Source organism: Meles meles, chromosome X (genome assembly GCF_922984935.1).
Source record: "Meles meles chromosome X, mMelMel3.1 paternal haplotype, whole genome shotgun sequence".
Classification (NCBI taxonomy): Eukaryota; Metazoa; Chordata; class Mammalia; order Carnivora; family Mustelidae; genus Meles; species Meles meles.
In genome coordinates this window covers 116,931,533-116,958,257 of record NC_060087.1, presented here as the reverse complement: position 1 = coordinate 116,958,257, position 26,725 = coordinate 116,931,533, and the positions used below count along the sequence as shown (strand labels likewise).

General features: G+C 42.5%; 1 protein-coding gene and 1 pseudogene across 1 annotated transcript in view; one reads left to right on the top strand and one right to left on the bottom strand.

Annotated features, from left to right (window-relative positions):
- The window catches only part of ADGRG4 (adhesion G protein-coupled receptor G4), a 103,614-nt gene that overhangs the window by 15,513 nt on the left and 61,376 nt on the right, over positions 1-26,725 (bottom strand). The window contains exons 12-18 of the mRNA XM_045994635.1: positions 25,881-26,097; positions 24,749-24,911; positions 15,284-15,418; positions 10,358-10,477; positions 6,198-6,243; positions 4,446-4,549; positions 2,287-2,408 (exon numbers count right to left, since the gene is read on the bottom strand). Of these exons, the coding sequence (XP_045850591.1) occupies positions 2,287-2,408; positions 4,446-4,549; positions 6,198-6,243; positions 10,358-10,477; positions 15,284-15,418; positions 24,749-24,911; positions 25,881-26,097 (907 nt within the window). The remainder of the gene's footprint in view (positions 1-2,286; positions 2,409-4,445; positions 4,550-6,197; positions 6,244-10,357; positions 10,478-15,283; positions 15,419-24,748; positions 24,912-25,880; positions 26,098-26,725) is intronic.
- Positions 6,814-7,605, top strand: LOC123935228 (annotated as a pseudogene).

Below are 26,725 nucleotides of genomic sequence, written 5' to 3'. Positions count from 1 at the left end.
TTTCGTTTTCCTTTTCTTTTTGTATTTTGGGGAGAAGGAAGGAAGGAGTTTCCTGGATACCACCATTGTGTTATTACGCCTTCAGCAGACTCGGGGCTGGATCCACTTGTTGTTTCTTGTGTTGTTGATTTTAGTCCTTCTGACAGGTGTGAGGTGATAATCTCACTGTACTTTTGATTAGCAGTTCCCTGATGCTGAGGGATGTCAAGCATCTTTTCAGATGTCTGTTGGTTCCCTGGATGTCTTCTTCGGAGAAGTGTCTGTTCATGTCTTCTGCCCATTTTTAATTGGATTATTATTTTTGGGGGGGTGTTGAGTTGTATCACTTTTTTGTATATATTTTTAAACTATTGAATTGTTTTAAAAGTTTATTGATTTTTTTTAAAGTAATCTCTATTTCCAATGTGGGACTTGAACTCACGACCTTGAGATCAAGAGCTGCATGCTCCACTGACTGAACCAGCCAGACGCCCGTTTTTTTTTTTTTTTTAAGATTTCATTTTTTTATTTGAAAGAGAGAGAGATCACAAGTAGGCAGAGAGGCAGGCAGAGAGAGGGAGGGAAGCAAGCTGAGCAGAGTGGAGAGCCCAATGTGGGGCTCGATCCCAGGACCCTGGGATCATGACCTGAGTCAAAGGCAGAGGCTTAACCCACTGAGCCACCCAGGTGCCCCACCCCAGTTTTTTAATATATATTTTGGATACCAACCTTTTATCAGATATGTCATTTGCAAATATCTTCTCTAGAGGGAATATTTTCAAATCTCAGAAGGCTCCTTTATTCTTTCTCCCATTCGGTAACCTCCCCCCCCCCCCCCCGCACTCAACACACATGGTAAAAGTAACCAATATTCTAACTTTTGTCCCCATAGACTTAGCTTGGCCTGTACTTAGAACTTCATATAAATGGAACCATGCATTATGCTCTCGTCTTTTTCTGGCTTCCTTTTTGTTCAACAATATGCCTCTGAGGTTTGGATATTACGTTCCGTGTTGTACAGAAGAAGTCCATTCTTTTTTACTGCTATGAAGCATTCCATTTTATAGTATACCACAATTTATTCATCCAGTCAACTGTTAATATGCATTGGGGTTGTTTCCAATTTGGAGCCACTACGAATGAAGCTGATGTGAATATTCTTTTTTTTTTTTTAAGATTTTTACTTATTTAATTTGAAAGAGAGAGTAGAGTGAGAGCAAGAGAGAGAGAGAGCACGAGTAGGGGTGAGGGACAGAGGGAGAGGGAGAAGCAGACTCTCTCCACTGAACAGGGAGTCTGACATGGGCCTGGATCCCAGGACACTGAAATCATGATCTGAGCTGAAGGCAGATGTTTAACCGACTAAGCCACCCAGGTGCCCCTGCTGTGCCTATTCCTGTATATATCTTCTGGTGGACATATGCACTTATTTCTCTCTAATAGTGAAGTTTCTGGGTCAATAGATAGATAGGTATTTATCTTCAGCAGGTATTGCCAAAGAATTTTTGGAAGTATCTGTGCCATTTTACACACCCTTGTTGGCACTTGCTCTTGTTAATACTATTAATTTTAGCCATTCTGGTAGGTGTATAGAAGTATAACTGTGCTTTTCATTAACACTTCTCTGATGAGTAATGATGTTGAGAACGTTGTCATATGGATATTAGCCATTTGGGTAAGGATTAAGGTTAGGCATGGATATCCTCTTTTGTGAGGTCTCTTTCAAGTTCTTTGCCTACCTTTAATTGTATTGTCTATGTTTTTCATTTGTAAGAGTATATATATTATTATATAAATTATTATAATTATTAATTATATACTATATAACATAGTATATATATAATATAGATAGATAGATAGATAGATAGATAGATAGATAGATAGATACTTTGCATAAAAGTCCTTTGTCGGGTATCAGCATTGCAGTTATCTTCTCCCTGTTTATGGTTTGCCTTTTCACTACCTTGATTGTGTCTTTTGGTGAAAGAAGTTCATAATTTCAATGAAGTCCAATTTATCAACTTTTCCTTTTATGGTTAGCATTTTGTACCCCATTAGAGAAATCTTACCCTACCCCAAACCTCTTTCTTTTTAAAAATCCAATTGCAATCACTCTCTCGCTCTCTTTTTTTGAAAGAGCCTTGGTCATTTTTTTAAAAAAAAATCTGTCCACTTCATAATCTAATGGACTTGACCTCTTCCTATTGTGATGAGTACGAACATTTTATGAAATTAACATGGTTACAATGACAATAGCATCCATCAAACCAAATTAAACCTACGCGGAGCAAGACTGTGTCAACTTACTGAAAAGCTATGTATGTCACTATTGCAACTCCCAGGAAAATGGAGGAGATTCCACATCCAATGTACGTTATCAGCACTAATATCCGTTCATTCACTGCATCCATTGCAGACCTGGATAAATCCTAGGAAATGCAATATGTTGTATTTTACACATTTGCCAGAGCAAGTTTATGGTAAAACGCTTCCAGGGTTCACTAACAGGAGGTTCTCAGGATATACAGCCTCTCTGCTACAGCTCTTATAAAACCAGAATATGTGGATGAATATACAATAAGACTGTATGCTGTTTGTTGACTATGCCTGGTGCAGCTTACTGTGTAGGTAATGGAGAGACATCAACAGCCCTGGAAGAACATTTAGTCTTGGCTTTATTGTCATTAACATGTTCCACACTTAAAATATAACCAAACTAATAGATGTGAATTTGGGATGCAAGGTGAATCATTATTTGAACTAAGCATCCCAAAACACTACACAGAATATAAAAAAAAAAATGTTCCTTTTCCTTAGACCTTAAATAACTTTCATAAAATTAAGAGACAAAATGGATCTTAGAGATCACATAATCCCAAAATTTCCTTTTTTTAAAAGATTTTATTTATTTATTTGACAGACAGAAATTACAAGTAGGCAGAGAGGCAGGCAGAGAGAGAGGAGGAAGCAGGCTCCATGCTGAGCAGAGAGCCCGATGCGGGGCTCGATCCCAGGACCCTGGGATCATGACCTGAGCCGAAGGCAGAGGCTTTAACCCACTGAGCCACCCAGGTGCCCCAATCCCAAAATTTCCTAACCCGGGGATCATAAAAGACTTGAAATGGCAGGCAAAATCGTTTGACTGTACGCGTGCATTGTTCTGGGGAGAAGGTCCAGAGCTTTCCTCGGATAGTTATAGAGATTCATGAATCATAAAAGGCTAAGAAACACTGGTCTACCCTGGTTGTTCTTAACTGGAAGCGATATCGCCCCCTCCCCTCCACCCTGGATATAGGCAATGTCTAGACATTTTTGGTTGTCTCAGCTGGGAAAGCGGCTATGGGCATCTAGTGGGTAGAGAGGCCAGAGATGTTGCTAAACATCTGATCATGCACAGAACAGTCCCCCACAAGGAAAAATTATTTGGCTCAGAATATCAACAGTGTGAATGAGAAACGACTCATGCACAACACATTCTGACGACAGTATACAGTATATATAATAAAGTAACTCAGGAGAGCTAAGAAAGTACTCAGAGGGGGGTAGAGAAGAAGGAACACATTTAAGAGTAATTTTCTTTCTTTTCTTTTTTTAGTAAACTCTGCCCAACGTGGGGCTCGAACTCCTGACCCCGAGATCAAGAGTCAGGCATTCTTCTGTCTGAGCCAGCCAGGCACTATTCTGAAGGAAAACTCAGCAAGAACTAAAGAGATGGAAGAGTTAACTAATGATGACTCTGAAGCTCTAATTCTGAATAAGAAAATTGATGAGATGAGTCTTGTTTGGTAAGTACTGCAAGAATTAAAAAAAATTTATATCTTTCCTATACTGCAATCTGACAATTAAAAAATTTAATGACCATACCCTTTGACCCAGCATTTCTGCTTCCATCAATTTATCCCACAGAAGTAGTTACACCAGGGTTGGAAGAGAAATGAATAAAAATGTGTGTTACAGCATTGTTCATAATGGACAAAAACAGTAACAACTAAAATGTCTGCATATAGGGGATTGGCTACATTCATCATGTTAAATCCACACAAGAGAATTCTATAAAGGCATTTTGAAAATTGAAGTAGATGGATAGATATTTGCCAGAAAGATGCCCCATTGCATTGTTAATACAAAGCAAATGGTAAACTGCGTGAATAATTTGACCCTGTTTCTATAAAACAAAAAACATATACTAATATACACGCAGGAAAAGAATGTGAAAGAATTTACATAAAGGTGTTAAAGGCAGTGATTTCTTGGGAGGGGATTATAAGGAGCTTTTCTGTAATGTTTGAATTTTGATAAGGAGAGAAATATTTATTTCAATCTGCTCTACTTTGGGTGAACAAAGAGGTGACTTTTTTCCCCACTCATACACCCCTTTTCCATCACAGTTCACACATGTATTTCTGGTCTGCAATCTAAGAAAAGTTGTGCAAACTCTATCAAGGAGTGATTAACAGAAAACTCACCATTAAGACTCCAAAATGGGTGAGGTGGTCACACTGACAGATTGTGTGATTTACATTCGTTTCCTTTACTTTACAGCCTGACAAATTCCATCCACCTTGCCCATCTGCAGGAGACAGAAGGGAATTTTAAGCAATTTTGTTTTTCCCAGATATGTTTAACTTTTCATTATATGCACCTTCGGAGCGTGTGTTCACACTCCATTAGTATGTTTTGTTAAGAGAGCAAGATAGAGGTATAGTTGAACATTGCAATCAAATGAAGTCTAATAGGCAAAATTGACTTTTGGGGGACTTCGTGCATGGCATTCTGTCTTGGGCTCTCACTTCCTGTCCCCACACAAGGACTCCTACAGATTCTTCTACAGATCAGGACAGACTCTAATCATAAACCACAGTCACCCCACCATGCTGGAGTGACAGAGTAAGCAGCACAAATAGGGAACAGGTAGATCTAGAACTTTTTGAAGGACACGAGTTACAGAATCTAGGCTGACATCTGGGCCTGCTTGGTGGTGTTGGAAGAAACATCTGAAACCACCAGTTCCAGCCAGATCATGGGCTGTCTGTCACTCCTTAGGGCCAACTAAAGCCTCTGCCTTACTTGACACTTGCCTCGTTTCTCACTCCTGAGTTTATTCAGGGTTCTAAAACCAACCTCCACAATTCCACGTAACCTGTAGACCTCAGATACTAGACCAGAGCTGGAGTAGAGCCTCCAGGGCGGCACTAGACCAGAGAGGTTATCATAAAGCAGGCAGCTAAATGTGACCAAAATGTGTCCATCCAAGAAAACCCCATAGATTCCAGAGGTTCTGGATCCATAGACAGAGGGTGGGGAAAAAGGGTGACCTAGGAGGAATCTGGCCACTGGCTCAATTTATTGAGGCTGTCAGTGACAAGGTTTACCATTTAACAGGAATCTTATCCTGGGAGAGTTGGAGAGGACCAGAAAAGGATGTGCCATCTCTGTTGTAGGGAAGGAATAGTAGTCCTACATCCTAGGGAGTCCAACAGGAGGAGGATTTCCTTTTTTCTCCCAGAATTTCAAGGATACTGAAGGGAAAAGTTCCCAGGCAGAGGGGCACATAGCCCCTGGCATTCCAGGGAAAATGGATTCGGGATGGGAATACTTTGGCATTTGATCATATCTCTGGAGATTCCAATGGAGAAGTCAGACTGAAGAGGAACCCATTCTGCAATCCCCATCCCCAACCCCTTCTCTTACTGTCCCCAAAGACTCACACCTAGCCAAAAAGGAAGGGCTCTTCAAGCCCACCCAGCAAGTCTTACCCCCTTGGTGAAAAGATAAAAAGATGGGGGCCCCTAGAGAGTAAATGGACTCCTCAAGGTCACACAGTCAGTCTAGAGGAGATGAGGGAAAAAGGGAAGAAGATAGTAGATGTTGCAAATCTCCACAGGAAAACACAGATGGAGAGGCAGGTGTTCATTTCTCAACTTGCTTAAACAGCTCAAGGCTACCCTGCACTGGGTCTTCCAAATTCCCCTATTCTCAAGTTGTATGATTTTTCTGATCCCCCAAATAAGTCTCTTATCAAAAAGAAAGGCTTTTTTTTAACCCCCCATGCCCTAACTAAATATAAATCTCATATTCATATCTTGGTCAGTCAGAGTTCTCTGTAGGGTCCGGTAAGACAGTACGGCTCCCTCTCATCCAACTGCCAACTAGGAAAATGGTCAGGGGCAAAGGCTCTTTGAGAGCTGAAGACAAAGCGTGCTCAGAAAAATACTTACTGTTACTCCCAAAGTCCCAAAAGGCACAGTGAACTCGATCATAATTCTAGAAAAAAAGAAAAATCAGAGGTAAACACCTTTTCTTGTGATAATTACTACACAATGATGAGTACACAGAAGCATTTTCTTCTCGATGTTTTTACAAACAGTAGACACACACACACACACACACACACACACACACACACACTCTTGGACCATTTGCGAGTTGGTGTTAAGACTAACCCCAAGTGACCTGGGGTTTATAAGTGAGAAAACAGCATGCTACTGCATGGTGGTCTAGTATGTGTCCTTTAAAATGTTTGGTACGGGCTTCTGGGTGGCTCAGTTGGTTAAGCGTCTGACACTTGGTTTTGGCAGAGGTCATGAACTCAGGCTATTGGGATCAAGCCCCATGTCAGGCTCTGTGCTCAGCTGAGAGTCTACTTCTCTCCCTCTTCCTCTGCCCCTCCCCGTGCTTGTGTGCGCTCTCTCTCTCCCTCAAATAAATAAAATCTTTAAAATAAATTAATACATAAACAAACAAATAAGTAAATACAATGTTTGGTAACGTAAGAGTAATCAGAACATCTTCCAGACGTGCATCTGCCTTTGTTCCATGGACCTTCCTCACAGCATGGCCCCAAAATGGCAGTCTTCACCCCTGCCTCAGATGAAGAAAGAGAGTCCGCCTCCTGCCCCTAAGCCAGAGGAGGTGTTGACCTCTGAGCACTTGCTAAAGGGAGAAAAAGAGCAGCAGGAAGCAACTGCACATACTGATGAAGTACAAAATGAAATAGACAGACTTATGAACAACCCAGCATGGAGATCTTGAAACTAGAACCGAAATATAACAAACTCCACCAACCACGTTTTTCAGAAAAGGTCAGAACTGATGGCCAAGAGTCAACCATCCACAGGTGTCTGCACTGCTCGGGGAGGGGGATGAAGAGATGGTGAGCTGAGGTGACAGAATTCGAAGATATGAAATCAGGTAGGTTTCAGAACAGATTTTTACTTTGATGAAAACCCTTCCTTCAAAAATAAAGTTCTCTCCAAAGAATTTCATCTGACCGAGAGTGGTGATTCGTCTTCCAAGTCCACTGAAATCAAATGGAAATCCAAAAAGGATTTGATGAAACGTACAGGTCCAAAACCGAATGGAGTCAGCAGGAAGAGACTGCATGATGAGCCAGAGAGCTTCTTCCCCTGGTTTCCTGATCATTCCAATACCGGTGCAGATGAACCAGCAGAGGTCATTGAAGATAACACTTGGCCAAATCCATGACCGCACTACTTTGTTCTCGATAGGGATGATGAAGCAGGGGAAGGAGAAGTAGGTGATGATGAAGAAGAAGGATTGGAAGATATTGATGAAGGGGAGGAGGATGAAGCTGAAGGAGATGAAGAAGAGGATGAGGGGAGGTAGGATAGGAGGAGAAAGAAGAAACTGAGTCATGGAACAATCATGGATCCCGGCCTTCTTTTTTAAATTTTCTCCAGTCCTTGGCAGCAAGTTGCAGCACCCCCCCCCCCATCTTGTGCCCATTTGTCCTGTTTTTTCAAGTATCTCTTCTCTCCATCTATACCATGGTTCTCAACTTATTTTGGGGGGAAATGCCTCAAGCAGAATACAGTGGGGAAAGAATCTCTACCCTTTCTGTTCCAAATTCATTTTTATCCCTTCCTGTCTCAACACAAACATTCTGGAATGAATACCACCATGCTCTGTGGGAAAAAAGGGAAACCTTTCTGCTCCCCTAGCTCTGCTAGAAACTGAAGGGTGTGGGACCCATGTGTGGGAGTGCCTCGAGTTCCAGTTTTCCTCCTTTCTCCGGATATTGGGTCAGAGATTACAGCGTCTCTACTTGAGTATGGCGTATGGACAGTTAGTACTGACCAACATACATCTGTCTACTTTCTCTTGGTTAAAAAAAAAAAAAGAAAAAAAATTTTAAAATGAGGTACAGGGGCACCTGGGTAGCTCAGTTGGTTGAACATCTGCCTTTGGCTCAGGTCTTGCTCCCAGGATCCTGGCTCCCTGCTCGGCGGGGACTCTGCTTCGCTCTCTGCCCCTCCCCCTGCTCATGCTCATACTCTCTCTCTCCAACACACTCTCTCTAAAATAATTAAAACCTTTAAAAAAATAAAATAAAATTTTAAAATGGGGTCATAGAAGGTCACCAAAGGTTGGGTTTGAGATGTTTGGGTGAGTTAAGTGGGCATTCTGACCACATGGCTTCTCCTCCGATATCTTTGGTTGTGATGTTTAATGGACAGCCTTGCAGTTTAAGATGGCAATTTTATTTTTTTTAAGATTTTGTTTATTTGACAGACAGAGATCACAAGTAGGCAGAGAGGCAGGCAGAGAGAGAGGGGGAAGCAGACTCCCTGCTGCGCAGAGAGCCCGATGCGAGGCTCGATCCCAGACCCTGGGATCACGACCGGAGCCAAAGGCAGAGGCTTAAGACACTGAGTCGCCCAGGCTCCCCAAGATGGCAATTTTTTCTTTAAAGATTTTATTTACTTATTTGACAGACAGAGATCACAAGTAGGCAGAGAGACAGGCAGAGAGAGAGAGGAGGAAGCAGGTTCCCTGCTGAGCAGAGAGAGAGCCCGATGCGGGGCTCGATCCCAGGACCCTGGGATCATGACCTGAGCCGAAGACAGAGGGGTAACCCACTGAGCCACCCAGGTGCCCCCAAGATGGCAATTTTAAAATAAAATTCTCTCCTAATGGTGACTTGAGCCCTGCCACTGAATGGGAGAATTAGCAGTACCTGTAGGATATTACTTGGAATCGACATTCTCTATTATATCTTTGTTCCTGTTTATTCTTCCATTTGTTTGTTTCACTGCAAAGGAAAGATGATGCTCAGGGTTTTGTTTTTTTTAAGATTTTATTTATTTATTTGAGAGAGAGCATGGACAGGGGGAGGGGCATAAGGAGAGGGCCAAGATGACTCCCCACTGAGTGAGGAGCCCAACATGGGGCTCAGTCCCAGGACTCCAGGATCATGACCTGTGGTAAAGTCAGATGCTTAACCGACTGAGCCACCCAGGGGCCCCAAGATGATGCTTGGTTTTAAATATTAAAAGTGTACAAGTTGCTTTGTTACAATAAAACTCAGTGTGTGCACACATACACACAAATATCTGGTAACAGAGGAATTTGCCACACCCTCCTGGCGCAAGGCCCAGGAGGAGGCTATGAAAGGTCAGGGCAGGTCCAATGTGGGGTAGGTGTTCCTGGCAGAACTTTGGACTTTGGTTGCTGGAGGATGCTTGGAGAGCTGGGCCTGTGTTGGAATTGAGAGATCTTATCCATCTAACATGTTTCTTTGGTATCTGGCGTTTCTTATATCCCTTTCCCACCCTTCCTCCTTCCCTCCTAGAATTAAGACCTGTGAAATCTATGTTGTACCATATGGTCGTTTTGATTGGTAATGAAGAAAGCTATTAAGACTTCACACTGGACATACATTAACATCAAAGAAAGGAATAGTAGTTCATTCTTAAACTACAGCTAAATTTGATCATTTAGTAATATATTCCGTATGTTATGCCATATGACTATGGTTTTAATTCATTGGTGATAATTAATACATATTTTAATGCTCTTAATCGCAATTCAAAAGGATCAAAATGTTCAATTATTTTAAATTGTTTGCCTCACTCAAAAACAAATGGAATTCAATATCATTTAGTGTAATGGGACCACCAAAGCATCCACCTGCCCTAGGCAGTCCTCTGCCGATCTGTCACTGGGCCAGAAGTCCACCATTACTTATCCCTTTAAGCCATGGCATTATGTCTAGAAGTCCTCAACTACAACACACCTCTACTGCCTAAGATGGGATGATCTTCTTTAAGTCTTAGAACCACATCTATTAAACAGCCCAGTTGTGAAAAATTTTATTTACTGGACACACACAGAGTGAGAGAGAGCACACACAAGCAAGGTGAGCGGCAGGCATAGAAAGAGGGAGAAGCAGCCTCCCCGTTGAGCCAGGAGCCGGATGTGGGACTCGATCCCAGGACCCTGGGGTCATGACCTGAGCTGAGGGTAGATGCTTAACTGACTGAGCCACCAAGTGCCCCACTACTCCATTATTTTTAACAGAAAGCCCAAGGAGGGTTTCGGAGTCCTTCCTATCCTGAGATGAAGAAGGGTACACTACCTGGTTTCCTTCAGCATGCTGCAGAGTGATAACCACTGGCTCAGCCAAGTTTTCAAGGGACGTGTCTGAAACGCTGGCACTCACCACGAAGGTGCTTAGTGCTTTAGTGACGCTTCCAGTCTGTGGGTGGGACATAATAAAGAGTTCAGCTTATAAATCCCCAGTTTCTGGCACGTCAACAATCAGTTCAGAGTTACTAATGCATGGCAGGAGGTACAGAAACACAGAAAATAAAATCACAAGCTGAAGAAAAATTTTTATTTGTATTTATTTATTTATTTTTATTATTTTACTTCTTTTTAAAGTAAACTCTACACCCCACTTGAGGCTCGAACTCACGACCCCGATATCAAGAATTGCGTGCTTTACTGACAGAGCCGGCTAGGCGGCTCCTGAGAAAAAGTTTTAGATGTCATTTAGCTCATCTCCTGTCTTCGCAAAAGGTCTCGAGTCGACCAAGCTGGAACCATTCACTAACTCGATCCCTACATCCAAATATATATCCAGCAAGCATCGGCTTTGTTGCTACTTTGTTGGTACTTGCTACTCGGTACCTCACTAGCCCCGAGGTGAAACCATTCCCTACTTCCAAAACTCCAAACCCTGACATTTCACAACGTATCTTAGCTCTAACGCCTAACCACCTGTACGTACTTTTAGAAGGGCCCCTCCCCCTATGAAACATAAATTCGTCATGGGTTAGTTATAAGCCACCCTTTTGTTCCTCCCTCCTGAAGCTGGAAACAGGAGGATAAACATCCAGGTTGAAATAAGTTTCTGAGGGCCATCGTCTCCTCCCTAGGGGACTGTGAGATCTGAGGTCAGAGCAGAGATGTCACGTGACCTCGTGTCCCCCCTCATGGCCGGACATAGAGCAAGCATTTCATCTTGCGCCCAGAGCAAGCCGGTTACACTGTTAGGTGCTTTCCACACACACTCTCCTCAGTCCTCACTGAAACAATATACACGTTTTCTGGATAAACAGAAGGTTGGGGAGGCTCAAAGGCTTGGGCAAAGATCCCACAGCTAGGGCACGATGGCGCAAGGACGCTTCATAAATATTGGTTCAAAGGAGATCACCTAGAATGTAGCTGTTAGGATGTGGCAACTTGCTAATTCTCAGGGCCAAAGGGCAACAGGCCAAGGCCCCAGGGGGCGAGGCAGCTGGGAGATTGCCTCTTCTGGGGCACATGTGAAGAGCCAAGAGATGAGGCAGGCACAGGACAGGAGGGCTGGGGAGAAAGTCCTCTGAGGACTTGCCAAGGAAGCCTAGATGAGGTGAGCCCAGATGATGTTCCTTGCAGAGCCTGCTAGGCCATTTTCAGAAGATGCCCGGCACTCCATTTTCTGAGCCCTGAAGCCCCTGAGAACTGGGTAACTGTGAACACTGCCTGGGGTTCTGCTAGGAAGCTACTCCCTTCCCGTTCCTGACCAGCTCTGTTCCTCTAAAGCCAGCCTGGTGGTTCCATGCTCTCTTCCCAGAGAAATTCCCATGCGGTGGCCTGAGGCCGAGGTGGATCTACAGCACAACATGGTGCCCAGGGCCCCGGATGACCATCCAAAGCCCAAGCGCTAGCCCAAGCCCTCTTGTTCCTTAAAATCTCTTCCCCTCTGGTACACTGATAACAGGAAGAAAAGTGGACCAGTGGACATCAAACAATCTTCTCAACTTAGGAAGAGATACAGTTTTCTGGAGTGGAAATGCCAAAAGAGGGGAAACACACCACAACCCAGGACTTAATTATCCTGTCCTCTGGTTTTATTTCCCTTCCGTACAAAATGGCAGCCATGCAGGAAAAGGTGCTCCATCATTTCTCCCGCTTCCACACTTTGGCTCAAGGCTCAAGTTTTACCTGTTTCACTTCTGAACCTTTTAGAGAAGTTGTTCCCTCTACCGGAAGCCCTCCTCCACACTTCTCCCTGCCCCTTTTATCTCCTACCTTCTACTCAACCTTGGGTTCTGGCCCACACCTCTCTAGGTTTTTCCTGATTCTCCCCAATCTTTCCACTATGCTCCCAGAGCCCCTGTGCCATGTCGTACTTGCCTAACATTTTGTCCTTCTAGAGACCCTCCTCTCGTGGTGGAGGAGGTATGTGTTTTCCAAGAGCAGTGTCTTCTCAACAATTTTTTTTCAATATTTTATTTTTACATCATCTCTACACCCAACGTGGGGCTGGAACTCACAACCCCAAGATCCAGGGTCGCCTGCTCCACTGACAAAACCAGCCGGCCTCCCCTTGTCAAGCATTAAAGTAAACTGTTGCAGTGGCTGTTAAGTTTTTGATAAAAAGATCAGAGGAAGCAACGTGAAAGCAAGGCTAACTTGGGACTTAGGGGAAAAGGCAGTTAAAGAGAGGCATCTCTTATAAGCACTCCCTCCCCAGTGATCTGGGGACCCCAGACCCAGGCTCAAGGTCATCCCCTTCAAGGTTAGAATCTGTTGGTATCTGTTTTCCCCCCCTCACACCAAAAGTTCCATGAGGACCCACACCATGTCTCTGTCACTCGCTGTTGTATCTCCAGCACCCAGCACGACACAAGACCCCTAGCAGGATCTCGATCACTATTTGCTGGTTAAGTCATAACTGTGTGACCAACTGAGTACCTTGTGTCACCTCTAGCAGGTCTCAACATGGCCATCGGTAAAATGAGATGTGGGCCACGAAGAGTTACAAGGGCCCTTCCGTTTCTGAATGTGACGGCAGGCTACTTCTAATCCATTATCTGGCACTATGACGTCTGTAGGCTAATTTTGTCAAAGATCTTTAATCCCCTTCCGTGGAAGATGTTAGTGAATAAAAATTACTTATTAGGTGTGAAATCTATGCAAAATAAGTTTATCTTCTCTTCTATGAGACAAGCACAGCTCTCTCAAGGAGAGAAAATTAAGACAGAAATAATGGTATATCAAATGAGACAGAGAAATTTCAAGTTTACCAAAAGGATCAGAGTGCCATGAACCCATACTTTGCCTTTTTATTAAAGTTTTTGTTCACTGTCTTGCCCCCAGTCTAACCGATTTTTTTCCAATTAAAAACAAGGCTTAATAAATATGTATCTACTGAAAACATGTTGGATACCTAGCCCTGTGCCAGGACCATGAAAATAAAACATGTCTGACCTACGACATCTGCCAGTCTACTTAGGGAAACCAGACTAGAGACTAGGTGGATACAGAAGACAAGAATGCAAGCGGTGGGTGTGGAGGAAAGCAGGGGCTCATGAACTCCAGGTGGACTTTCTGGGTGGGATTTGAGCTGAACCCACAGGAATGATGAGAATATACATAGAAAGGGGAGCGGCTAGAGAATTCCAGGAGAACAGGACATCCTACAGATATAACTGGAGACAATGTGTTATATTTGAGTTGGTATGTGGTATATTTAAGTTGGCCTGGTGCAATCTCCCTGCAATAACTCTCTGTATCTTTGACCATTATGAATTTATTCCTTTGGATAGCCTCTCTAAAAAATGCAAATACACATGGGTGTTAATGTATGGATCTCTTAAAAACTTGAACTTCGGAGTCAGACCGCCCGGATTTGATTACTAGTTACGCCACTTCCTAGCTGTGTGACCTTGAGCAAAATAACTTAGCCTCCTCGTCTAGGTCCGTTAGCCTCCTCGTCTAGGTCCGTTCAAGCTGTTAGAACAAAATATCAGATTGAGCGGCTTCTAAATAACAGAAACATCTTTGTCCCAGCTTTGGAAGTTGGAAGTCCAAGATCAGGGTGCCTTTATGGTCAGGTTCTGGTGAAGGCTTGCTTTCCAGTTCAGAGAGGGCAGCTTGCTGTCATATCCTCACATGGAGGAAGGGTCAAGCAAGCTCTCTGGGGCCTCTTGCATAAGGGGACGTATCCCATTATGACGGCTCCACCTTATGAACTCATCCCCTCCCAAAGGCTCCATCTCCTAATACCCTCATCTCGGGGGTTAGGATGTCAATGCATGAATTCTGGGGGACACAAACATTCAGACCACAGCACTCTTTGAGTCAAGGTTCCTCGTAAGTAAATGAGATAATAAAGTGTGAACATTAACAATTAATAGTGATCATCAACCATTTCATGCTATCTCTGGCTGCTGTCTTCCCAACAGCTACATGGGACAGAGTGGGCCAAATGAATGAACCTTTTATTAGGCACAGCCCCCAAAGAGGCAAATAAGAATAGTGATGCAAACAGTTACCTGGTGATAATGACATGCTAGGCAAAGTTCTAAGCACTTCCTGTGTATTAACTCCTTTAATCCTTAATAGCCCAGGGAGGCACTGTTATTATCCTATTCTACGTAAGAGGAAACTAAGGCCCATGGAGGTTGGGTAACCCACCCAAGGCCCCACAGCTAGACTATGGCACAGCCGGCTTTAAATTCAGCCGGTCCCAGATCCATGCCCATAACCTCCACATCATACTCTCTCTTGGTTTCAAAAATGGGTGAGGACTGGAGCCCTCCGAGAAGGTTCTGTGAAAGCGGTGGGAAGGAGTGACACATGCTCTAGGGCAAGTGTCCTACTGGCCACCGCTCAGCTTCAAATGGGTTGGCCCAAAACAGTGGGCGTGGAGGCTCAGAGGAACCAAGGAAGATTCGGGAAGAAAGCATGAACAAGTTAGAACAACATTCATCAGGAGGACTTGCTATCCTATTCTGGTTTTAAAACCATCCTGAGGTCTCTGTCTGGTCACCATAGGATCTGTAAGGTCCCTTGCAGACCCGAGAAGCTGTGAAATTTAAAAAAAAACTGGGAACATCATTAAAGAAGACATTGATTCATATTGAGGGCCGGGGTTGTGTCAGGAGACTTGCAGAATAAATCAGAGAGCATATTCTAAAATAAACAGAACATCATGAAAATAGCAAGAGCTCATAATTACAATGAGTCACTATATGTCAGCTCATGACAGTTTCCAGAGGCAAGAACTTACCTTAAAGAGTGAAGTTTGGCCAAAAAAATTAAACAAGATGGTCTGTAAGTTGCTAACAGGAATTCTCTCCTTCAGTGATTTAGGCAAATATATGGAAGCCAAAATCCTTCCCAGAGGGACCTCACCCAGGTAAATCTGCCAAGACAAGGCGGGAAGTGGAAACTGGAATCATCACCCATGAGCCCGAACCACCCCCTCCTCCCACCCCAACCCCAGCTTCAACCCCCAGAGCATCACGTGCTGTAGGGCTGAAGGGTGGGAGCTAGTTGCAGAAGCTATGCAACACCTTTTTTCTGAAAGATTTTATTTATGTTTTGGACAGAGAGGGAGACAGAGAGAGAGAGGGGACACAAGCAGGGGGAGTGGGAGAGGGAGAAGCAGGCTCCCCGATGAGCAGCGAGCCTGATGCGGAGCTTGATCCCAGGACTCTGACATCATGACCTGAACTGAAGGCAGATGCTTAACAACTGAGCCACCCAGGTACCCTGTATGCAACACCTTCTATGTACACACACACACACACACACACACACACACACACACACACTTTTCTTCCCAAACTTATCTCTGGTCTACTTGCACTTGGGTATGTATAGAGGAGGAAAGGGGAAGGACAAATCAGGGGATTTGCCCTAATTCTCAGAAATAAAGGCCAGTCTTTGAAAGTTGACCCCTTTCACCCATACAGTTCTGAGAGGGAAAAAAATGAAACAAAAAACCGATACAATAGCATTAGGCGTTGCCCCGTATTTTATTGGGCAATACTTTTGTTGAAAAGACAGGGAAGTAAAGTAGTAAGGCCTTAGGAATTCCACTAGAGGCTCGATAGTAGGAAAATTCACTGACTTGATTGGTAACAGTATTTTATAAGTATTAGAACATTTTTGAGAGTGAAAGGGGGCTTTACCACTAAACTGCGATCACAGTTGTAAACCTGGACTCTCCCAGGCAAGACAGGGTATATGGGCACCTATACGTGTGTTCACTCATGTATTAGCTCTGAAATGTATGTTGTATGATATCAGGAAATGGTGGCTCAGAGAGGTTAAGAGACTTGCCTAGGGTCACACAGCTGGGATATAGTTGAACAAAGACATGTGTAATTTGGACCTCCATTTCCCCCATTATCCGTGTGGTCTATCAAGGAACTATTACCTAGCCAGCTGTGGAAGTGGGGGAGATAAGAGTTTACAATATTTTAAAAAATTATTTGTGAACCCTAAAGCAGTATGACATTTCTGCCAGCACAAATAAACTCCACTAAGGCAATGAAGGACCATGGAGAGGTTCTGATTGTCTTTAAGATTTTAGTTATTTATCCAACAGAGAAAGATGCAGCAAGAGAGGGAACTCAAGCAGGAGTGGGAGAGGGAGAAGCAGACTTCTGGCCGAGCAGGGAGCCTGATGCTGAGCTCAATCCCAGGACCATGGGATCATGACCTGAGCCAAAGGCGGATGCTTAACCCATTGAGCCCCACAGGCAGCCTGGAGAAATTCTGATTTAGCTTCAATATGAAAGCAGTTTGGTACCAAGGATGTGATTGGGGTTTGTTGACTTGCTTCTCCCCCAAAGTCTATAACAGAAAACCCCATATGTAACCAAAATACAATGGGAAGTCAACATCTGCCTCTGGCAAGACTGAGTAGCTCTGAATGGACTTGACCCTCCTGTGCACGACAACGATACGAAATAATCACAACTCAAAAGCACTGGGAAATGAACAAAAGCAGGCCGATTCCGGACCAGAGCAGAGACTTGGAAAAAGGTAACATTACAGGGAGAGTTATCTATTTTTACAGCTTTTAATCTGATGGCAAGGTGAAACTAATGCTGTGAAGAACACTCAAAATTCTGAGAGAAAACCTGCAGTCTTAGTGACATGAAGAACCATAAAACAAAGGTCAGGGTAAACACAACCGTCACTGGAAACTCTGCAGGGTCCAGGGAGGAGCAGGGAATTATGGGAAAGAGGAAGCTAGACAGGAGGATCCAAAACGCCTTTTTTTTTTTTTTAAGATTTATTTGTTTGAGAGAGAGAGTGCACCCAGGTGCACCCACAGTGTGAGAGGGGCAGAGGGAGACGCAGACAAGCAGACCTGGCAGGGAGCCCATGCTGGGCTGGATCCCAGGACCCAGGCATCATGACCTGAGCTGAAGTTAGACACTTAACCTACTGAGCTACCCAGGCGCCCCACCAGGAGGAGACATAATTCTGAGTCTAGACTCTGCCTGGCCTCTGAACCATTAATGTACAAGACAGACTCCAACTAAGTATAAAGAAACTTTACTGGGCGCCTGGGTGGCTCAGTGGGTTGGGCCGCTGCCTTCAGCTCGGGTCGTGGTCCCAGGGTCCTGGGATCGAGTCCCGCGTGGGGCTCTCTGCTCGGCGGGGAGCCTGCTTCCCTCTCTCTCTCTCTGCCTGCCTCTCTATCTACTTGTGGTCTCTCTCTGTCAAATAAATAAATAAAATATTTAAAAAAAAAAAAAAAAAAAAAAGAAACTTTACTGAGATTTAGGCTGCCATCCAAGAGATGGAATCTGTAGTTCAGTTCCAATGGAGTCATTTGCCTGGTATAACAAAAGTCAATAGTCTTCCAAAGAATATAGCAGAATCCGGAATTTCTGCAACATAACATTTACAATATACAGGACATAATTCAAACTTACCCCAGGTGTGAAGGAAGAATGAATGTGACTCATTTTGAAGTGAAAAGACAATCAGTGGAGATCTCTGCAGATGACCACAATGTTGGAGTGAACAAACAAGGATTTTTAAGCAGCTGGTGTAATTATGCTCAGGTATTTAAAAGAAAATATGCTTGCAATTAAAACAAAAAGAAGAAATACCAGTGGAGAAGCAAGCAGAAAAAGGACAAAAATGGAAATTCTAGAACAAAAAATACAGCATCAAAAATGTTTAAATTGCATTGGATGGGTCCAAGAGTAACATAGAAGATAACAGATATCAGTGAACTTGGAGAGAAATCAATAGAAATTACAGTCTCAGGAAAATAAATAGTAAAGGACACCTGGGTGGCTCAGTGGGTTAAAGCCTCTGCTTTCGGCTCAGGTCATGATCCCAGGGTGCTAGGATCAAGCCCCTCATCATCATCATTATCATCATCATCATCATCATCATCATCATCATCATCGGGCTCTCTGCTCAGCAGGGAGCCTGCTTCCTCCTCTCTCTCTGCCTGCTTCTACTGCCTACTTGTGATTTCCATCTGTCAAATAAATAGATAAATTTTTTTAAAAAATTGTAAAATGATTAAAAACATGAACATAGCTCCAGGGACTTCTGGGGCAACATCCAAAAATCTTACATACATGTAATTGGGGTCCCAAAAGGAGAGGAGAGAAAGAATGGCGAAGAAGCAATATTTAAAGAAATAAAGATAGAAAATTCCCCAAATTTGATAAAAGACATAAATTTACAGGTTCAGAAATCTCAGCAAACCTCAAGCAGGAGAAATGCAGAGAAAATACACCTACACACATAATACTAAACTACAAAGAAACAAAGAAAACACTGAAAACAATCAGAGAGGGGGCGCCTGGGTGGCTCAATCAGTTAAGCATCCGGCTTTTGATTTCGGCTCAGGTCATAATCTCAGGGTCGTGGGATCCCGCTTCACATCGCGTTGGCCTCCACACTCAGAGGGGAATCTGCATCTCCCTCCCCCTCTGGCCCTTCCCCTGCTTGTGTTCTTTAAAATAAATATAAATATTATAAAAAGGAGAATAAAGGCAAAATAAAGACATTCTCAGATAAATGAAAGTTAAGAAAATTCATCACCATCAGACCTGTACTATGATAAATGCTAAGTAAATTTCTTCAAGTTGAAGGGAAATATTACCAGATGGAACTCTGACCTTTATGGAAGAAGGAAGAATATTGAAAATTATAAATATCTACAAAAATATACGAGACTATTTTTTCTTCCAATTTCACAAGACTCTTAAAACAATGATGATAGGGACACCTGGGTGGCTCAGTTGGTTAGGCCACTGCCTTCAGCTAGGGTCACGATCCCGGGGTCTTGGGATCAAGTCCTGCATCGGGCTCCTTCCTCCGCGGGGAGCCTGCTTCTCTCTCTGCCTCTGCCTGCCACTCTGCCTGCTTGTGCATCGCTCTCTCACTCTCTGACAAATAAATAAACTCTTAAAAAAAAAAACAATGATGATAACATTGTCTTGTGGGGCTTCTGATCTTAGATGTAATATATATGACAACTATAACATAAAATCCAGAGGGTGTAAATGGATGTGTATGGTCAAAGTTTGTGTGTCTTACATGAATTGGTACAATGTTGCCTTGAAGAAGACTACAAAAATAAAAGGATGCATATTATAATCTCTAGAGCAACCCTCAAGAAAACAATGCAAATAGTGTAGCTAAGGAGTTAGTAAAAAATTAAAGTTCAATTGTCATAAATATGAAAATAAATGAAAAGGCATCAGGAAAAGAGGAACAAAAACCAGAAGGGACAGGTAGAAAATAAAATAAAATGGTACTCCTAAATCCAACCAGATCAAAAAATACATTAAATGTTAAAAGAATTATACACTCTAATTCAAAGGCAGATATTTTCAGGATGGATAAAAAAGTGAAACACAAACTGTATGCTATCTACAAGAAGTGTACTTTAAATATGAAGAAATAGAAAGGAATTGGGTGCAGTATATATATATATATATATATATATCAGATAAAATGGACTTCAAGACAAAGAATATTACCAGAAATAAAGAGAACTATTTCATAATGATAAATAAGTTAGTATTAGAGTTATTATGAGGAAGACATAACAACATACATATATACCTTATAGCAGAGCCCCAAAATAAAGCAAAATTTGATACAACTTAAGGGAGAAATAGACAATTTCACAATCAACATCAGAGATTTTAACACCTCTCTAAACTAGGAAACAACTAAGAAAAAAAATCAGTGAAGACTTAGATGATCTGAGTAATATTATCGACCCCTTTGAGATCTAATCGATATTTGTAGGACAACATATCCAATAACGGTAGAAACACCAAGTGTTTCAAGTGTATGAAACTTCAAAATAGATCACACTGGGTCATAAAACAAGTCTCAACAGATTTAAATGGATTGAAATTATTCTGAGTACATTCTGTGATCCATGCAAAATAAACAAGAAATCAACAACGATAAGTCTTAGATGTTCCTCAAATATTTGGGACTGAAAGAACATAGTTCTGAATAATCCACAGATCAATGAAGAAAGTAGGAAATATTCTGAACTGACTGCTCATGAAAATACAGCATATCAGGGTGCTGGGTGGCTCAATCGGTTGATGGACCAATTCTTGGTTTTGGCTCAGGTCATGATCTTGGGTAGTGGGATCAAGCCTGAGTTGGGCTCCACTCAGAGCCCGCTTGAGGGATTCTCTCTCTCCCTCCCTCTCTGCCCTTCCCCTTGCTCGTGTTCCCTCTCTCTTTCTGGAAGAAAGAAAGAAAAGAAAGAAAGAAAGAAAGAGAAATGAAAAGAAAATACAACATCAAAATTTGCAGATCACAGCTGAAATTGCTTTGCAAGATATTTATAGCTTTATATGATTATATTGGAAAAGAAGAAACATCTAAAATCAATGGCCCATGGATCCACCTTAAGAAACTAGATAAAAGGGGTGCCTGGGTGGCTTTGATTGTTGACCATCTGCCTTCATTCAGCTCAGGTTATAATCTGTGGGTCCTAGGATGGAGCCCCACATCAGGCTCCCTGTTCTGCAGGGAGTCTGCTTCTCCCTTTCCCTCTGCATCTCCCCCTGCTTGCGCTCTCTCCCTCTCTATGTCAAATAAATAAACAAAATCTTAAGAAAAGAAACTAGATAAAGAAGAGCAAAATAAACACAAAGTAAGTACACAGAGGGAAATAATAAAGCTAAAGCAGATGGTAACAAAATAGAAAACAAGTGATAAAGAAAATTAATGAAGTTGGTTCTTAAAAAGGATCCACAAAATTGAAAAATCTCTAGTTACATTGATTGAGAGGAAAAAAAAGAAGAAGTTAACATTATCAAGAATTTGGGATGCCTGGATGGCTCAGACGGTTAAGTGTCTGCCTTTGGCTCAAGGTCATGATCCCAGGGTCCTGGGATTGAGTCTCGCATTGGACTCCCTGCTCTGCGGGGAGCCTGCTTCTCCCTCTGCCTGCCTCTCCACCTGCTTGCATGCTCTCACTCTCTCTCTGACAAATAAATAAAATCTTTTTTTAAAGATTTTATTTATTTATTTGACAGAGATCACAAGTAGGCAGAGAAGCAGGCAGAGAGAGAGGAAGGGAAGCAGGCTCCCCGCTGAGCAGAGAGCCTGATGCGGGGCTCAATCTCAGGACCCTGGGATCATGACCTGAGCCGAAGGCAGAGGCTTTAACCCACTGAGCCACCCAGGCACCCCAAATAAATAAAATCTTTAAAAAATTATCAAGAATTAAAGAGAGATTGATAAGTTAGTCAGCAGGACAAACCCTACCCAAGGCTTGTTTTCATATGCCTCAAGCTAAGAATAGCTTTAATATTTCTTTTTTTTTTCTTAAGGAATGTGACAGGGGCACCTGGGTGGCTCAGTGGGTTAAGCCTCTAGCTTCGGCTCAGGTCATGATCTCAGGGTCCCAGGATCGAGCCCAGCATCAAGCCCCGCATTGGGCTCTCAGGGAGCTTGCCTCCCCCTTCTCTCTGCCTGCCTCTCTGTCGACTTGCGATCTCTCTCTCTGTCAAATAAATAAACCTTAAAAAAAAATAAAGAAGGTGACAATGGGGGACGCCTGGGTGGCTCAGTGGGTTAAAGCCTCTGCCTTTGGCTCAGGTCACGATCCCAGGGTCCTGGGATAGAGCCCCGCATCAGGATCTCTGCTTAGCGGGGAGCCTGCTTCTCCCCCTCTCTCTGCCTGCCTCTCTGCCTACTTGGAATCTCCATCTGTCAAATAAGTAAATAAAATCTTAAAAAAAAAGAATGTGACAATGGAAGGAAGGAAAGGAGGGAGGAAGAGAGAAAGAGAAGAAGGAAGAAAAAGAGAAACAATAAAAATGTTCATCAGACAGAAACTACCTGTGACTTTCAAAGCCTGAAATATTTATTACCTTTTACAGAAAAAGTTTGCTGACCACCCTTATAAATCATACAGATATTAAGAAACCATTAGGAAATACTATGAACAGCTGTTGTCAAGAAATTTGATAAGTTAGATGAAATAAATTCTCAAAAAAATATAAATAACCAAAACAGACACAAGATGAATCAGAACATTGAATGACTCTCTATCCATTAAATTAATTGGGTTTGCGATCAAAATACTTTCCACAGAGAAATTCTCAACCACAGAGTTTCCTAGTGACACTATCAAGTCTTTGATGAAGGAATAACACCAAAGATACAGAAACTTTTTCCAAAAGTAGAACAGGGACCATTTCCCAACTCACTTTTATGAAGTTGGCATGACCCTAATCTAAAGCCTGATAAAAAGAAAAATTAGAAAAAAATTCTAGATCAACATCCTTCATGAGCATTACTGTAAAAATGCTTAAAAGAAGAAAGACATTAAACTGTCTCTATTGCCAGATGACATTACAACTAACAGGTGAGATTAGCGAATTCATAGGATTCAAAATTAGATGATGATACGCAGATAGACAGACAGACATAGACATAGATCTAGACATAGACAACCAACTTTATTTTTTTTTTAACAAAAGACACTGGGATCGAGTCCTGCATTGGGCTCTCTGCTCAGTGGGAAGCCTGCTTCTCCCTCTCCCACTCCCCCTGCTTGTGTTCCTTCTCTTGCTGTGTCTCTCTCTGTCAAATAAATAAATAAAATATTTTTTAAAAATGAAAAATAAAACTAATGTAGCATAGTGTGTCAACTATACTTGTATTTAATTTATTTTTTTAAAGATTTCATTTATTATTTGTCAGAGAGAGAGAGAGCACAAGCAGGGGGAGCAGCAGAGGGAGAGGGAGAAGCAGGCTCCCTGCTGAGTAAGGAGCCTGATGTGGGACTCAGTCCCAGGACACAGAGGTCATGACCTGAGCTGAAGGTAGACACTTAACTGACTGAGCTACCCAGGTGCCCTACACTTCAATTTTTTAAAAAATGAAAAATCACTCCACAATCCACTTTATAGAACAGCATAATAGGTTCTTACAAACTTAAACTTACATCTTCTGAGGCAGCAATCCCTTTTCCTGGGTATTTACTCATGATATATGAACATATATGTCTACACAGAGACTGTTACATCAATGTTCAGTATTTATCATTCATAATAGCCAAAAACTGGAAACAGCCAAAAATAATAGCCAAAAAACTGGAAATCCCAATGTCCATCAACAGCAGACTAGATATATGATCTATGGTACATCCATACAATGGAATATTATTTAGCAATGAAAAAGAATAAACTACAGAAGCAGAAGAATGTACATATTTTATGATTCCACTTATATCAAGTTCTAGAACAGGAAAACTATGGTGGCAAGATACCAGAACAGTGGTTGCTAGGGGAGGTCATAGCTGTGGGGATTGACTGGGAAGGGGCAGGAGGGGGATTTTAGGGGTGAGAGAAATATTCTGTATCTTGATAGGGGTTTGAGTTACACAGACATATGCAACTGTTAGAATTCAGAAAACAGATACTTAAAATTTGTGCATTTCCCCATATGTAAATTTTATAATTTTTTTAAACTATAATTTTTTTAAAAAATGGTACCCTTCCCAATTGTTTTCTGCAGAGGTTGATGGCCTGTGGCCTGCCAAAGGCTGAGGTATTGTGTTGTGATGGAAAGGGCCCAGACTTTAAAGCCAGACAGACATAACTTCGAATCCTGACTCTGTCATTAGGCTGTGTGTCCTAGAGCAAGTTACTTAACTACTCTGTTTCCTTATCTGCACAGGTAGTAGCTCAGTGCCCCGACATATAATAAGCATTCCAGAAATGGTAGCTAATAATGAAGTAACATGTGAGATGATTTCAGGCCACAGGGGCCAAAGATGGTGTTGTTGAACACCTCACGGACACCATTCCGACCGACTATTAGGCTTCTGAGGTTTCTATATGAATCTTCTCTGGGATATTTATATTTTCATAAGGTCCCCCGAAGATTAAAACCTTTAAATGTATCTCCTCTCGGGGCACCTGGGTGGCTCAGTGGGTTAAGCCTCTGCCTTCAGCTCAGGTCATGATCCCAGGGTCCTGGTATTGAGCCCCGCATCGGGCTCTCTGCTCAGCAGGGAGCCTGCTTCCCCACTCTGTCTCTGCCTGCCTCTCTGCCAACCTGTGATCTCTCTCTCTCTCTCTCTGTCAAATAAATAAATAAAGTCTTAAGAAAAAATAAAATAAAAAAGTTAAAAAAAAATATCCCCTCTCTCTCCCAAGGAGTCAGTGAATGAAGACTTGCCTGATTGGTTCTTAGTTCCTGGAGGTAGACTTACCTCGGGGTCTGTGCCTTCTTCATAGGAGCCAATGGCGAATGCCATGCCTTCAAACGTGTGGTCCACACGCAGGATGGCCAATGCCAGCCTGGCTGCCGTCAGATTTGCTGTCCTCCCTGAAAACTCCATCTTGTGACCCACACGCTCGATTATCCTCAGAATTCTGCAAGGAACCGCAGGGAGAGAAGAGAATTCCTATCGCTGTAATATAAGACCCATACTCCTTGCAAGATGTCGTCAATGTCAGACTTTCCTTCTGTTTTCATCACTGTCTTTATACTGTGTCAGGGACTATCAAATCAGAGCACTGGCTTTGGAGTCAGACAGGCTGTGGTTTAAAGCTCACTCCTCTAATTTCTAACTGTGTGGGCGAATACGGTAACGTGGTTGAGCTTCTGTTTACTTACCTGCAGCCCAGAGGTAAGCCTAGCGCTCCTCTCACAAGTGGTTCTCGAGATTAAATGACGTTGTTGTATGTAAAGTCAGACGCTGCATGGAGTCATAGGCCAAGAAATTTGGATTTTATTCCATGTGTAACAGAAAGCCACTGAGGGGTTTTAAAGCAAGAGAATGACATGAGGTGATATGTGCGTGAAAAGATGTGGGGGGAGCCCAGTTAGGAGGTTACTGTAGAAGGTCAGCGGAGAGATACGAGGCTGGGACAAAGGTGGGAGTGGGTTGGGGGATGGACGGAAGTAGATGGATTTGAGGAGTATTTCAGGGATTAAAAACCTCATGTCCAGTGCCTCCTGCAAGACTTGGTTACTGCCTGGCTGTGAAGTAGAGGGAGGTAACTAGTATTATTTCCAAGCTTTTTGCTTCGGCAATGGGTGTGTGCATTTTATAGAACTTGGGGGAGCACCAGGGCTGGGAAAATGGAGTGGAGGTTCAGTTTGGGGCAACTATTTACTTGAAACTCTGATACAATTAATTGGAATTTTGAATTCGAATCTTGCAAAGCATCCCTTCACAATGGGGATTTGTATGGGATGACCCCACTGCATCATACTAACGCAGCTTTCCATGCACAGCTACCTGACCTTGACAATCTGGTGGCTGTAGGCAAAGGAATGAATAACAAATATTATAGATTTTACGAAACAACTTATTTTATCAAAGCATTTGTACTTACTCGTTTCGCACTTCATGCAGATCAGAGGCTGAATTGTTTTGTTTTTCCAAAACAGCATTGATTATTTGTAATACAATCTGGGTTAGATTCATACTTATCTCAACACACTGTGAAATATCAGATACTTTAGAAACAATAATCTTTGTTTCTTCTTCATCCAGAGGGGGGGATTCATTTATTAAATTTAAAACGTGCTCTGCGACATCATCTGCATTCTCTGGGGAAGGAAAATTGAAATAGAAAACCTGCATTATTTCGTTTGGGACCATGCTTGTCTGCTTCCTTCCCTTTCAAAAGTAAAGGCAGGGGCACCTGGGTGGCTCAGTGGGTTAAGCCTCTGCCTTTGGCTCAGGTCATGATCCCAGGGTCCTGGGATCGAACCCCACATCGGGCTCTCTGCTCAGCAGGGAGCCTGCTTCCCCCACTCTCTCTGCCTACTTGTGATCTCTGTCTGTCAAATAAACAAATAAAATCTTAAAAAAAAAGTAAAGGCAGTCAAATGCAAATATCTACACAGGCAGCAAAATTTACGGTAAAAAAAAAAAAAATGCTGGACCTCAATTTCTACAACAGGCAGAGTCCCAGAAAATAGCACACAAGTCAAGTTTTTATTCATTAAATCCTTTTTAAAATACACCAGGGAAACCTTTTTGTCACTAAAGATTATCTTGCAATTAGATTCTAATTAAGTTAAGACTTTTGAGTATTGGATTGAGTTAAGTAGATCCCACCTGTACGAAAATATCTGCAAACACTCAGTCTGTGTTTTCCTAATCAAGGGTGGTGGTGATATTTTTCTGTCAAGAACCAGCAATCACAGGAAAAAAAAAGCAACTATGGACCAT